Raw genomic sequence first — 16108 nt, 5'->3', positions numbered from 1 at the left:
GAATGCACTTCAGTGTCGCATAAGTGACAGGAGGACTCTTGAGAGCCGAGGGCTGTGGGGGGAAAGTTGCTTTTGCTGTTCCCAAGATAGTTGAAAGTGGTCATTGAAGATGGAAAACCTCCTCCTATTCAGTAGTACCTCTGCACAGCGCAGGAGCAGAAACCACACAAACCACCAGTCCATACGCACTGCTGTTTTGCCACTTTGAGCTGTCTGGGACTACCACAGGTGAGGATTGACTAATGCTGCCACAGGAAAGTTTCTACAGGCAGGATCTCAGGATCTCAGATGTTTGCATTACATCCAGTGGCAATCAGTTATTCAGGGTAATTATTGATTACACCAACATACATAATAACCTGTGGTTTTTATTTCCTTTGGGAGCACCCATTTTTGCTTTGAAAGAATGAACTCATATGATCCCCATGTCATGTGATCCTGCATCTGCTGTATATACAGATAGCAGAATTAAACTCATTAATGCATTTTATAATGCCCTGCTTTGGTTGAGATTGTTTGTTCCCCTGTCCAACCAATTTGGTGCCAAAATTTCTCTGAATCGTTTCTTTACTTCCTGTATATCACTTTTGATCAAAAGCGATCAAAACCAAGTAGAGCACAAAATGAGAATGCATCATTGATTTAGGCAATGGCACAGTAAGAATTTATTCCTTTTCTTTTTTGCTTCCTTAATGATCACTGAGCATTAAATCAGAGTGATCTTCTTGAGCAGCCACCTCTCTTCATTCTAATTTTGAGAGCAGAAGTAATTTAAAAGTTCATTTAATATGATTTTTTAAAATCTACTTTGTCCACAATGAATTTTATATTGTGAATTGCAGTTGCTCTCATGGAGCTTCATAAATTTGTTCATTTCTTGATCCATCAGCCTTTGAAGCAAGAGCAAATGCTTCCTTAAACCTGAATCTATTGCATCCTACAGTGGTTCCGTAATTATTTTAGTGTTTGGAACATTTCAATAGGATTAAATGGCATGTTTTTCTTTTTATTAGAACTGTGTTGCTTCTCTTAAAGCACTTTTTATAGATAATAAATGTTATCCAAGCATGTTTTTGAACTACTCCTCTAATGCCAATGTAAAGGTCACTTTTTGATATTTCTGTGGTACCAGCCATATAATGGGATCAGCTGCAGTGGCACTCTCTTCTGACAGCAAATTAATGATGAATTTTGCATTATTCTGGCACTTCTGTCTTTAGTGTGATAGCTTCTTCATAGTTTCAGATAAATCACAGACATATCAGTGATCAATCTGGAATCAATTTTTTTTCATGTTATTATTTCTTACCATGCTTTCTTTGAAGCAACATCATTTAGCCATCAGTAAGCCAGGCCTCTTTGAACAAATATTCTTCTATCTCCATCTGCAGTGAAGAGTAGCATTATGGGGTAATTTACTGCTTTCCTGGAGTATTATTTTCTTTGTGGTCCTTCTCTTGTCTAGGAAGCAATCTTCTTCGGCCTTTTAATTTTTTTAAGATTCTGAAGAAGAAATATTTTTTTTAATATGAGTTTTGCCCAGAGGGTTCTTTTTTCTTCTATCTGTTTTCTTAAATCTCTTGAACCGAAGATAAATCTGGTGTCCTTGGTGTAAGCCAAAGTAGTTGTTCTGCCTGGGTGGAATAAATGAGTGCTGCTTTGGCTGACTTTCTGATAAGGAGGTTTTTGAAAGTTTAACCAAGTCATTTTTGTTTTGTCGTACAGCCTGCCTGTATGCTGAGAGTCAAATATGAAGTACAGTTAGAGGACTGAAGTATAAATATGAGCTCACTGTGTTTAATTTCAGTCATTTATTCAAGCTATCTCACCTATTCTCAGCTGATGTTTGCCACAGGCCCTTTTGCCATTCTTCTTACCCTGATGGCCTGGAGGTTAAGGGGCAGGCACATATGCACACATGCAGTCTTTTGTTAAAAAAAAAAAAAAAAAGAAATAAAATTTAAACTACATTTAAAATTAAAGGTTGATTTTTCATGGAAAATAAATGTCAATTTGATTTTATTTGGTTTTTACTGCTTGCCTAGTGAAGGTATATAAAATGTCAGCATACTTCAAGCACACATGTATGTGTGCATTTATGTGTCTTGTACATATGTTTTTCAAAGTTTGACTGATTTTCCTTAAATTGAACAAATGATACTGCTTAGCTGTCACAACAGATATTAACAGAGAAGTGAAGGATGCTGAATTTAGACAGCAACTAAACATTTTGTTATGAGAAAACTTTCCACACAATGAACGCACTAATAGTGTGAGGTCTCCACTCTTCAGGGAAGAAAAATTCACAAGTGGAAGAAGTTTGGAAAGAACTAACTCTTCCCTTAGGAAAAGGGGATCTTCGGAGATTCTGGTTTTGGCAATCAGAGAGGGAGGGGATGCAGTCTTGCACTTGGGATTTCTGGGAGTTGAGACATACGTACAACCAAGAGTTTAAAAGTCAGATTCCTGTTTATGCTAAAATGATCAGGCTGTCAGAGAAACAATGCTCTACAGATGTGATGACATTGGATAGAATGATTTATGTCATTAAAAAAATGTAAAATAGATGTGAAGAGATCTGGCAGACTTGGTTTATTGACCATTTACAGTCTCAGGATGTAATTTAGGATAGCAACACCAAAAATGCAAGAGAAATAGACCTTTACAAAAGATCCGCTGTCCAGCATCAAAAGTCAGTGTACAAAGCTCTTCTATATAAAATAACATACAGAAGATTGAGGCTTGAAAAGTAGAATCATTAATGTGATTTTTATCTTTAGCCAGTGCATTGTAATGGAAGTTGAATATTTGAGGAACATTGTGCTCCCCAAGTATTACTAAGATATAGGCAAGGAATGTATTGTGTTGTCAGGGTTCTTTTCTAAATTGTAAATTTGAAAAGATGATTTACTGACCAGTTCTGAAAGAACAAAAGATAGATACTGCTCTTTAAACTGAACAAACCCCAAAAAACCAAAAAAACCCTCAAAACAAAACAACAATACAAAAAAAAGAAGACAAAAATTCAACCAACCAACAAAAAAAAAATACCCAGAGAAATGTAAAACACATTTTACCACAGTGACTAAGGCCAAATCTTTCCTGGGTGTCTGATTGCTATATATCCATTAGGCAGGAGTTTTGTTCTCTAATAGCATGGATTTTGAATAAATTCTGTGCACAGTAACAAGGGCTGCTGTTTTTGTTCCCATGAGGACATATTATTAATGCTGACAGTTTCCTGTCTTAGGTAGCAAAATGCTATGTATTATTATTTACCATGGAACACAACGTGCCTGAATAATAAAAATAATATTTTCCAAGGGTTCAGCGTACAGACTCATTCAAATCTTACTAAAGAGAAAGGATATAACATTTCTACTCTGTTTTAACCCAGAAGCAAATGAATTTGCGGATCTTTGATTGCCTCTATGCTGTTAAAAGGGAAGCAGGGAAAGGAGGTGGATTGCAGCAAGTACCTTACAGACAGTCCAGGCAACATAATTTAAATCTTTGTTTCCCTGAATTCTGCCTACTAGAAGATACCTCACCCATTTGATTTTTTGCCATGTGTAAGCAACTGTAAGGGACTTCAGAAAGGTATGGTTTATATCAAACTATGGTGAAGTAAATTATCTTATTTGCTCAACTGAGAAATCCAGTGTAATGAAAAAATGGATGGAGTCTTTCAAACTTACAGGTGAATTCAAAACTGAGCTTACATAAAAACAGAAAGTGTGCAGAAGGTTTAACTAATTCTGTGCCAGAGCTGTAGCCATTTGCTAGGGGAGCTTTGTGAACCAGTAACATAAAGAAATATATACAGGACTTCAGCTACTTTAATCTATTAGGCAGCCAATGGTTACTTTAACCAACAAGATGATATTTTATTTTACTTTACTGAATCCCTATCCAGATATGTTTCTTACATCTTGTGTTAAGTAAGGTGATTTACATTCATTATATACACTGTGTGCAGGCATTGGTTTCAGTCCCAATTAAGGCTGATGTTTAAGGATATCTGCATGGGGTGTGTGTTAAAAGAAAACAATATTTACCTCAAAAGTGAGATAATAGTAGATGCTTGTGAATCTTCTTGCCTGTGAAAAAAAGAAGGAACACTTTCAGCTCAGTGCATGCCTTTTGTTACAGGACTAACATAGCTCTCAGAACGGCTGTGTTTATTTGGAAGGGAAATTTGTTTATTTACATGTTTATATGAACAAAGCTGCAAAGTTACAATTTTGGTGCCTGTGATGCTCATCACTTAATGCTCATACTAGGCCAGTCTTGTCACATAAATGCATGGAACCACTCACATTCTGTGTCTCCTACAAAACATGCATCAAATTCCATCATCTAAAGCAATAGCTTTCATTTTTAATTAATAACCTGTTCCATAAGCCTTACCTACATTCATAGTTGGCTCTGTTATTCTATGTATTCCTACTAAAAGAAGGAAGATATTTTAGCAAGGTTTGAAGTAGGTGAGGTCCTGCTGGGAGGGAAGAGTGTTAGAAATGTATTAAGATGTTGAAGGTCTGCAGGTAAACTGTGACCTGATGAAATACCACCAAAGAATAATGACAAGATCCGGATTTGTTTGCTGGCTTGGGTTTTGCCCTACCAAGAAATGGAGTTTAGTTTAGACTGTATTGTGTTCATGCTGTATTTACAGGCAAAGAAAGGAAATTATGCTTTCCTGTGGGATGTGACGGTGGTGGAATATGCTGCACTGACAGATGATGAATGCTCTGTGACAGTCATTGGAAACAGCATCAGCAGCAAAGGATATGGGATAGCACTCCAGCATGGCAGTCCCTACAGAGATCTTTTCTCCCAGAGGTAAACTGAAGCAAACCTTGTTTTATAGGATTCCTTTCTGCAGCCAGCAACTGTTTGTGGTTCACATTAATTTTGGTGTTTCATTAATAGAGAACAATGAATACATGACAGCAGAGAGATTATGAGTTCAAGCTCCAGCAAAGCTGCTGCTACTTCTGCTCCATGTGCATCTGGTTTGGGAGGAGGGGAGTGGAGGTGATGTGTGGCCTCACACCTTCAGGCAGCACTGCCTCTGGCAGAGGACTGATGTCCTCAGAGCTCTGTGTGAGGTAGAGGGGAGTTTGAAGAGAGATCCTGGATTCATGCCACATTCTGCAGGCTCTGAAACAATGTGTTGCTCCCTGCAGTAAGCAAGTAGCAATGCCCTGGGTTATCCTTTAGGGGAGAGGGACAGGTCAAAGACTCACAATGGTACAGGGAAACAAGAATTGCTGAGAATTGCATGGGACTGCCAAGACCAGGAGACTATAAAACTATGACATTTAGTGATCTCTGAGCTATCAGCTGGGTATCTCTTGTCCATGTGAATGTGCACCCTGAAATGAAGACATGCAGTTGTGCAGGCATGTGTGGCCTTAGCAGAAGGTGAGCGGGTGCTCCGCTCCAGGCAGGGAACTGAAGCAAGGTTGCCTCATCTTGCTCTTCCTTTAGAAACAGGAGCAAAACTCCAGCTGCATAACTAGAGACAAAGCTGCCTCAAGAGAAAAGATTGTTAGTAAACAGCTAAAACAGTTATCAAACCAAATCCAAAATGAATCATTCATGCAGAGAAGGGACACTTCACAAGAGACAAAACAATGATTAATTAGCAACTGTTAACACAGTAATTCAGGCATTAAGTAACAGCACTGAAGTAAAATCCTTCCGAATAAACTACATTTGCTGAAGTAAATGAGTTGGTCGCTGCTTAAACAGATTTGCACTAAGTGGTGCACAAACAGTAGCATGTTTAGCCTCACATATTTTTGGAATTACTGTAGGAGAGCAGCAGTGGAGTGGGTTGAACATTTCACTAGTGGGACCAGCTGCTGCAGCTGAATGTAGCCAGACCAGCCATAACTAACTGGAATGTGGTGATTTCCCTTGGAAATGCTGTTTGCATTGCAGTGTAATTTTTGACAGTCTCTTTTTTTCCCCAAGTTACCCAGTGGAGTGTACCTGCTGCTGTGAGTAGAAAGAAATCTTGGTGTAAGGGAGTTTTCAGATAAAGAGCACAACACTGGTGGTGCAGGGGGATGGAGTTTTGAACTGTGGGATGGTAGACTTAAGAGTTGTGAAGCATAAGGAAAAGACAAAAAAAACCTGTAAAAAAGTGTCATTGCAAATAATACTTGTCTTTTGAAATTTCTGCAGGATCCTAGAGTTGCAAGAAAGTGGAGATTTGGATGTTCTTAAACAGAAGTGGTGGCCACGGATGGGACGTTGTGACCTGAATAGCCATACCAATGCACAGACAGATGGGAAGGCACTCAAGCTGCACAGTTTTGCAGGCGTTTTCTGCATTTTAGCAATAGGCCTTCTTCTTGCTTGCTTGGTGGCAGCATTGGAGTTGTGGTGGAACAGCAACCGTTGTCATCAAGAAACACCGAAAGAGGTCCATAACTTTTATTCTTATCACAATTAAAAGTAGAAAACACAAAAGAAAGAGAGAGCAAGTGGAAGTTGTGGGATTTTAGGTGCTCTCATGCAATAAATTTGATTTATTTTGATTTGCCATACTAAGCTTTGCATATAACTGTTTGGGTGGTTGTTTCTAAGAAAATAAAAGCAAACAAACGAAAGTATCTTTTGTGCACATGGAAGGTGCCAAACTGACAGCCCTGGAGACTAAAGTCCTCTATTTATTTGTAGAGCAGATACAGCATGGGCAGCAGCAGTGCAAACTTCCCCTCATTGCCCCACCAATGTGCCTCAACCCTGACCTGGAGAGACCACCTTTAGGGGTAAGAGAGTGGTTCAGAAACATGCCCTCGGCCACTCTGCTGCGAGTGACGGGGGGCCAGTCACGGGCACCCGGCTGTGCCATCTGTGGTGATGTTTTCTCTGATCTGAGCCCCCATCCACTGGCTGGGAGATCCATGTCCATCCTGTGCAGGCTCTGCAGCTGCCAGACATCTGGTAGCTGCTCTCCTTCATGGCTGACCTAGGCTGAGTTTGAAGAGGTACATGAGTAATTAAAAATAAATCAGCTAGTTAATAATTGAATAAGCCATATTGCCATGACACTGTTTAAATGCTTCCTTTCTTTTAAAGTCAGTTTTATGTCTAAAAGTAGGAGCCTCTGAGGAAGCTGACCTTCATATAACATGTTTTATCTAGGAAATTATATCTGAGAATTTCTTGGGTTTGGAGTTTCCATGCACAGCAGCCAGTGATAGTTAGCAATGCTAAGATAGAATTATCAGTCTATACGCAGATCTGTCTTGCATGAAGTCTGTATTTGTTTAAGTAGATTAAATGTTTAACAAACTAACCTCTTGTAATTTTGGAGACACTGAGGTGTTCGTAGGTGCTTTCATCATCTTAGAATAGATGTTTCTTACAAGCAAATAATAGCAGTGAGCTGCACTACAGTTGGAAAATAGTACATAGCCCATCACTTCTAATCTCTGTTTCTCAAGTTGCAGGAGCACTAGACTGATTGACATACCTGTCACCTGTAAGCAATTTTGGCAAATTGGCAACCTGGTCTAGTGGATGATGTCCCTTCCCATGAGAGAGAGGTTGGAATTGGGGATCTTCAAGGTCCCTTCCAACCCAAACGGTTCCATAACCATTTTGCCCTTCTGCCTTGTAGAAGTTGCTCCTGCTGTAACCCCAAAGGTGCTCCCATGCTAGCATTGCGAAGGCCTAAAGCCCAGCAGTAGGTGTGAAATCCTGCTGGGCAAGGGCAGAGATGCTTTCCAAAGTGTCCTCATGCTGTGTGCACAAGCACTTACCTGGCCATACTAGGTGGTGTTCCCGTCTCTACGCTCAGGGACTTGCCTTTGTGTATCTTTGTAGAGTGAGATGAGAACACGACCTAAAGGCAGTTTCATGTAGCTAAGGTGAAGTAATCCACTCTTTTATTGCAAGGAGTTTCCGTTACTGAAAAAGGCTCTGTCTTCCTGAGTTTAAATATTTTCTTTTTCACCTGTCCCCTTCATTTCTTTTTTTAATAACTGTAAGAAGGATTATTGCATACCTGTGCCTACCCCATCCCATCTTTTCTCCCTTTCCCATCCTCCTCCTCCTCCCCTTTCCATACAGTGATCAAGGTAGCTCTGTACATCTGTAGTGCTCTTTTGCAGTTTCTTTGACAAAAACAGAATACTTTTGACCTTCTGTGTTTTAAAGGAATCTGAAGTTACCCCCATGGTAGAGCTGTGCTTGGGGAGATCGCTGTGTATGGGGCTGGGCCTGCCCTTGGAGCACAACTAGGCTGGGTTAGAGGCAAATTAAACTCAGGTACAGAGCATGGACAGGTTCCAGAAAGATCAGTGACGGGGGTGCTGCCAGGAGAGGGGGAGCAGAGTCAGTGGGAGCCCTGGCACGAGCAGGTGTAAAGGGCGGACGAGGAAGTGCATGTTCCCAGTGAGAGGGCACGGGGCCGGGCCGGGCTGAGCCAGCAGGAGGAAGGTGTACGGAGGGTATGCCAGGCAGGATGGGATGGAATGAGGGGTCCCCTGAAAGGGACAGCTGGGTGCAATGACAGGCAGGCAGCTAGAGGCACCTTTGGATCGATCAGAGCAGCCCGAGGCAAGGGTGGCTGCTGCCCAGAGCCAGGGACAGGCAGGATCCTCAGGAACCCTCTGCCCAGCCCAGTGGCCACATGGCCACATTGCTCCGGCCCCACTGCAGACCAGGGGTTGGGGGCTCTGGTCACAGTGACCACAACATCCACTCAACTAAATTGGTAAACGAATGTAGCAGTATATCCTGGCAGATTAGTGGCCAGACATTTTATTTATGTGCTACCAGTAAGGAGGGATTGAAGTGGGATATCTGATAGCTACTGCAATTAAGGTAGGAAACCAAGTTTCAAAAGAGATGGTGAATATAGGTTGAAGGTTTTTGACGTGTTTAGAAGAACCAAGTTTCAAAATTGTGGAAAGGACAGGATCCAGGGCTGAGGGGAGTGTGGAGCCCTGGGTGCTCGCACTCCGCTTGAGCCAGGAGCAGTGGCTGAGCCTGGCATAGGGGACCAAAAGCACAAGGAGGATTCGATGTCCAGGAGGAGTGTATTCAGGATATCTCATTTCTAGCACTGTGTGTTACCCAGCATTTCTACAGCAAGAGCCAGAATGACAGAGCTTCAGTGCGAGTAGCATACACAGACCATTAAAATCTGCCTCTTAGCTGCATCTGCTACTCCAGCCAAGTCATTAGTTCAATAGCAGCTGCAAACTCAAGTCATGCTGCTGATTTTCTTCTGCTTTTGGGAAGGCTTTGGCAAAACACAAGCGTTGTGATATCACCTAAAAATTGTGGGAACTGGGATGTCTCCCAACTGCTTTCTTCTGTGAAGCAGAGCTTGTGGATGGTCACAGAAAAGGCTGATTTTCTTGCAGTCTAAGATTAGATTTCGGTGTTGCCCGTGAAGCAAAGAGAATGTGGCAACATTTGGCTTCTGTGCCCCTCACCCTGTCAGGAGCTTTATAAATCCCTTGGAAAAAATTATGGTGGAACCAGAATTGAACGAGGAGTTGTCCTGACTTGTGAAGCCCTTGTGTAGCATTCTCTGTTTGGCATGACCCACTTGGTTGGTTGTATCATGTCAACAATTGCCAACTCAAAAAAAAAGAGAAATGTGGGACAATGAATGCACAACTACTATGGCAGATTTATGACAGGGCTGGGTGGCGTGCTGCTTGGTGGCGAGAGAGAAAAAGCTTTTTTTAGAGACTCTTCTTTTTTATGTCGAGGGTCTGTGAAGTCTGTGGCCAGAGGAATGTGCACTTCCTTCATTGGCATTGGAGAAATGTTTTCAGCTGACATTAAGGTGGTGGATTTTGCCAGTTTGTTGTCTTTTCTTTTTCCACTTTGTATTCCTTAGGCTTTTGTGGAGGTTAGGCAGAGCCAGTACACTGATGTCCAATGACTCGGATGTCTGCATGGTATAAATCACAGATCTTAATTACAATGAGTGTGAGGAATTTAGTGTTAACCATGCACCTGGGAGGAACAGGAAGCCTGTCTTTTGAAACCTGACAACGTAACCTGGACTTTGTATTAACCTGATCTGCATTTGTAGAGAGTTCATAGGAAGAGTTATGTCAGGGGGAGACTGCTTCCAATTAGAATATTTTTTTACATTTTTTGCATATGAAGGAACTCTACCCCACAAAATAAAAAAAAAAAAATAGTATTGTTCCTATGCACTAAGTCAATTCATTAAGACAAACCTCCAGGAAAGATGAATTCCCTTTATTTTCCATGTTGCCATTGGTTCACAATTGTATCATTTAAAGAATAGTGAAATTTCTTGCTAGAACAGTGAAGGTTGGGTTGATCTTTTTCAGGATGTTGATACAAGGTATTTTTATTCTATTTGAAGGAGATTCGTAAAAATGTTTCTAATGAGTTCTGCTGTACAAATCTTAATGTTACCCCTATTGATTCTTCATTTAATCCTTATCAGATCAGATTAACAAAAGAAAGATTAGCTCCAGCATCAGAAAAAAATGTACTGCTGCAACATCATGCCACATTCTTCTATTAGGGCTCAAGTTTGCAATCTCTTCACGCTGGAAAATATCTGGTAATGTTAAAATTGCCTTATTACTTTCTAATTCAGAAAAACTTACACTAGGCCATCTTTTTCCAAAAAGATATTCTGGAATTTATAATCACCCTCTCATCATTGTTAGTTCCCAGCCATATGATACACACAGTGAAATTTAGGCAGCTCATACATCTGTCTCTGTGTGTTAAAATCTGGAATTTACACAGCTGCTACTCAGCCTGAAATACTGATACCTAATCTTTTGACTTTGATAAGCTTCAGAAAATTAGAGAGTTGTGATAAATTAGTATTTATTATGGAGTCTTTTTACATGGAGTCACTTTACATCCCTTTTAAATGACTGAGCAATCAGCTAAAGTTATTAAAACCTGGTACCATAAAAATATTGAACTTTTGACAATTGCCTCTGAATTTCTGTAACTTTTTGTATGAGTTCTATGCATTTATTTCACAAGATCAGTAAGCCATAATGTAATTTGGATCATTTAACAGCCAAGGGCTTTGCCACATCATCAGATTGTTGGTATCTTTTATCCCCTTTGAAGGAATGAAAGGCAGTTTTCACATCTTTGTTGTCGTTATGAACCAGCGTGGCTGCTTCCTGCAATGGGCTCCCCAGCATCCTCTGTGCTTTATCAGCTGTGTCTTTGTGTGATGTGCTATTCCTCTGAAGATTATTACTTCTGAGATCTCTTCAGAACCATTACAAAGCATTCCTAGTTCATCCACATACTACAAAACAATGGAAACTTGTAAGCAAAGATAAAATATCCTCCTATTCATGGAAAGAAAGTTAAACTCTCATCTTTTTCACTGTGCATGAGATTAGTCAATAAAAAAAAAAAATTAACGGGCAACCCCATGTTAAACAAAATTAGTCACTTATACAGGATGATTTTTTCTTTTCTGGGAACTGATACTTGTTGCATCTCTCACAAGAGGTGATATTGGTTCGCTTATATTTAATGTAGCTCTTGAAAGACAGTGTTAGAATGACCTCAAGAATTCTTGGTTTGATTCTTTCATTGCACAGATAATAGATATGATTAATCAGAAATCTTTTTTTTCCAAACCAGCTGTGCTATTCCTAGCAATGTGAGTGTTTCAGAAACTGGTCACTGTGTGTTTGGAATTCTGTAGTGCTAGAAGATTTGGGGGTTTTATTGATTAAGGCATAGCATAGTTTTCCACCTCCTGAGTTGCTACTGGTCATTGTCTCATAACTTGTGTCAAATTTATAATTCATTAACAATCACAGTCTTCACAGCTTAGTTTGTGATTTCTTTGCTTTCTCATGCTTCTACAAAATCATTTTATTCAATAGACTCTTCTCACTTTTCTGTCCTTTTTATTTTTAAATTATTAAAAGGGGGCAGCATTTCAGGTACTGTCCAGAGTGCGAATGGTCTTGTGTTCTAGAACAGCGCCTTCTAATTCCTATATCCTGCTACTCCAAGCTTAATGATGTCTTGAATCTCAGAAAGTCTAGACTCTGTGAGCTCCACGAGATAGTGGGAGGTAGCAAAATTGCTCTAAAAATTGTCACAAGTATTTTGGCAGTATGCAAGATGAAAGAAAGGAGCCCTGTATCTCTGGCCGGGGCAGCCTCTTGTGATCTGCCTTAAACTCCCCTGTTTCTATGTCCACTGATGTCCCTACCCAGCCTACCTCAAAAATCCATCCTTCCAGCTTTAGCAGTCGTGAAAGTTACCCACTAAGACTCTTTTCTGGTCTTAGAAGAGCAGGAATCCCAGTGTACCTTACAAATGGAAATAGGAGCTGGCAGACAAGAGTCCAATGGATCCAAATTTTTTACTGCTAAGAATTGTGGTTTGCACTGTGTTCATCTCACTTTAGCTCTCCAGCCAGATACTATTCCATGGCAATTGAGGCTTCTGTACCTTCAGCATGGTGTCAGCAGTGTTGGTTTTGATTATTAAAGAGTCTCTTGCTTTCACCATTATTTTCACTTTCCTTGTCTTTTTCCTTGTCACTTCATTGACCTTGTGTCCTTTGTGGTGTTACCTTTTTATCTGACAATTTGATTTGCCCCAGGATGGTTCCTTTTGAGAGTGAAAGGAAACACGAGATCATCAAACCGATATTTTATTTTCCCTTCATTGCATGTTCTCTATATTTTATCTTGTTTTTATTTTAAATTTTTTTTTCTGTATTTTAATGACATGTCTGAAATCCTTGTACATTTTTTGCTCAGTTGCATATAAATTATCATTTGTTTGTACCACTGTATTGTATTCTACTTTTCTAAGAATAAATAAAGGTGTTTTTGGGGAAAATAAATCATGCAAGCATTGGCAAAATAATGCATTTTAATGCCATCTAGAAATTCAGTTTCAACCAGCTTTGAATGTAATAAGCTGAGAAACTTCATTTAACTAGCATTTTTAAATCAGCAAAGTGGGTGTTAGGAATCAGTCATCCCAGAATGCAAAGTTTAATGTTGTTTGATGATAAAGTATAAGCTGGAAGAATTGGTCAAAGGAAAAACAAAAAAAAGGAAGATATAATATATAATATATAAATTACCTTGTACAGAACTGATAATAGCTGGAAGGGCATCTTAACAAACTCCATGTTGGCTTTTTATGTGAGTGAAGAAACAAGATTTTCTCTTTGGAGGTGCCTATAGTAAAGCAGAAATCCTGTAATTCCTGATCCCTGGCAGGGTGCACATCCAGAATCGAATGAAATCAGTCAGCTCTTGCTATTGATCACCATAGATTTTGGTCAAGGCTGTAATGGATTTAAAAGTGACATGTCATCCATGTGATTCATGTCGCTGTGCCCAGGCTTTTCTACCCAAAGCAGTGGTGAAGCAATTGAGTTTTGTACCAGCATATTTCCCTAACTGCAAGGAAGGGATTTTTATGTTTGGTTTAATTTCTCCCTGTCATGTAAGAAAACCCTGCTAATGGGATCCTTAGGGATATAATCTGGATTTATCTGGCATGAACCTTAGCAGGGGGGGAAGAAAATTATTCAACAGAAATAAGCTTAAAAAATGAATGTTGCCATGCAGGGAGATCAAAAAGAAATAACCTGTTTAAAGTTTCAGTTTGGTGATGAGTGTAAGTACTTGCTTAATTTGCATTACATTGCCTATCCCAGAGAACTTCTGTGGCTACTCATGAGCTTGGCATGAGCTTATGTATTTTACTGAATTGGAGCCTTAATGTGTCAGATTCTTTCAGATTCTTCACACAATGTTTACAGAGCTAATTTTTGTATGTCTTATCTCAGCCTACGGCGGTATTTTAAAGTCGACTTTTTGAAGGGGGTGTAAAATAACAAAATCAGTAAAAGTTTAAAATAAAAAAAAGAAGCATAAAATGTGACTTTTTCTCAAATTTCTTTTGCATTTTTGTGGTTTGTAAAATGCCTTAGGTGTTGATCTGACTAAGCATTTAAGCATGTACATAAAATTAAATAAGAGGTGTATTCTGATCTCACCCAGAGCACCAAAACATTTCCATTCTTTTTAGTGGCAAGGATCAAACTTCAGTTGCTTTGAAACCAACATGTATGAAGCAGAAACTGGGAGTTAATTGTGCATTGAAGTTGTTTGCTGAAGATTGACCTTATAATGCAATAATATTACCATGCAATTTATAAACCTTTTTGCCAATTGAATTTAAATAATTTTATAGTACCTGAAATAACTTGTGGTCAATATCAGCAAAATATTAAGGAATCACAGATTCCAATACTGTGGAAAATATTTTTTTTTTTAAATTAATCAATGGCTTGGTTATGATTTTCCATAATTCCAGACACATATTTTTAGGCACATATATAGAAAAGAGCTACTCAAACTCACTCAACATAAGAAGTATTGTATCTTCAGAATTATTCAGTATGCAAGAGTTATCTTTTGGGAAACTGGTGTCCAGATTTTTATGCTGAGCTATTTTAATGGTTTGGCTGGTCATGTCTTGTCTTATGTCAAAATAGGAGCTTGGGTAGTTTCCAAAATACAGCCCTGAATGGAGGCGCAGAAACCTTTTCAAAATTCATTTTCTAATTTAAAAAAATGTGCCTAATAGTCAGGAGTAAGGATTTAGTAAGACTTTCCCATAGCTGGAGTGGAGACAAGAGGCTGTGTAAGTCAGCTAACACTGGGCATCAAACAGGTTGTAGAAGCAATTTTTTGTCTCCTGTGCCAACTCTCTTTTACTCCTGGCATAATAGGAAAAAATGGGAACTTTTGAGATTTGGATGTGACTAGACAGAAGCAGTGAAGAAGGAGGGTGTGGAGCAATCTGTTATGCCTGATGCTCCAGTAGAGTAATTCAGTAGTGTTAAAGGATAGCATTGCTCTGATTTGGGCTCACTAGAGTGAAAAATTACATCCCTTATGGACTAGATTATAATTTTGGTTTAAAAACTGTGTAAAGCAATGTAAAGAAGCCATTAAGTTTTAGTGAGCTTTGGAATAGAACCTTCATGAATTTAATTTTTCCTTCATAAAAGAGTAATCTGTCACCTCACAGTATAACTTTAGATGATGTCAAATTCTTAAAACACCACCCTCTTGAGGGCCATCCTCCTTTGTTGCAATGCTATTTCAGATATAATAAAGAAGAAATAATAAGTATATATTTGCTGAAAAGAGTGAAATATTAATTACATTATTAGCCTCACTATCTTGATCCTTTTTTTTTTCTCCCCACATCTTCCTTTCCCTTTCCATCTGGAGATGGCCAATGATGTGAGGCTGGGCCTCAGAAGCATGGTGAGAATTTATAATAAATATACAGATAATTGGTTTCCTGTTGAAAATGCCTGCACAGATGAATCCCTGTTAGTTTTCTCCTCATCTTTACCTTCCCCTGGAACTCCCCTTGCTCCTGACCTCTGTGTTGTTGGAAATGCCTGTAACTGCAGTCTGTAGTGTGTACACAGTAGAGGTTTCTCTGGTTGCAAGTTCTCCTTTCTCCCAAGTTCCTTTGCAGAGACATTGGCATGCTCATCAACCAGCACTCATTCTGTACTGCATTTTGCTGCTTGTGTTGAGAAATGTTTCTTTGCATTCTCTTATTTTTAACCTCATGAAAACTGTGGAAACATCTGAACCATGTGAACAGCTCACTCATTCTCTTTGTAGTTGGGTTACCAGCTGGTGAACCAAGGTTGGTAAGGATTTTAAACCTTGAATATCTCAGCATGAGGCTGAATGCCCCCTTTCATACTAAGAAAGAAATGAAAATGCTATCAGAGCCTCTTTCCTGGCAGGTCTGGTGTGAATTGTGAGGACTAGACTGTGATCTCTGTGATTGCACTTAGTTAATGGATGGTGGTGAATGTGGGAGCAGATCACAGCAAGACACTGTGGAGAGACCTGCTGTCACCTCATGTGTGGTTCTTCTCCCATCAGGACTGTGTCCTGTGTATTTATTCACACAGTGCCAGAGACGGGGATGCAGCTGAAGACAATAAATAAGACAGAGAGGTTTGGCTGGTTTGAAGTGGTGTGCATTGTCAGCTTCACTGGCCTGCTGGGGAGGTAACTGTCTGGAG

General features: G+C 39.6%; 1 protein-coding gene across 1 annotated transcript in view; it reads left to right on the top strand.

Annotated features, from left to right (window-relative positions):
* Positions 1 to 16108, top strand: part of GRID1 (glutamate ionotropic receptor delta type subunit 1) — a 513295-nt gene that overhangs the window by 484737 nt on the left and 12450 nt on the right. The window contains 4 exon segments of the mRNA XM_017746337.1: positions 4679 to 4845; positions 6199 to 6439; positions 6702 to 6788; positions 15288 to 15323. Of these exon segments, the coding sequence (XP_017601826.1) occupies positions 4679 to 4845; positions 6199 to 6439; positions 6702 to 6788; positions 15288 to 15323 (531 nt within the window).

The sequence above is a fragment of the Corvus brachyrhynchos genome, unplaced genomic scaffold (assembly GCF_000691975.1).
Source record: "Corvus brachyrhynchos isolate BGI_N302 unplaced genomic scaffold, ASM69197v1 scaffold279, whole genome shotgun sequence".
NCBI classification, from domain to species: Eukaryota; Metazoa; Chordata; class Aves; order Passeriformes; family Corvidae; genus Corvus; species Corvus brachyrhynchos.
Note: the sequence above shows the minus strand (reverse complement) of the source record. Positions and strands in the feature narration are given on the sequence as shown.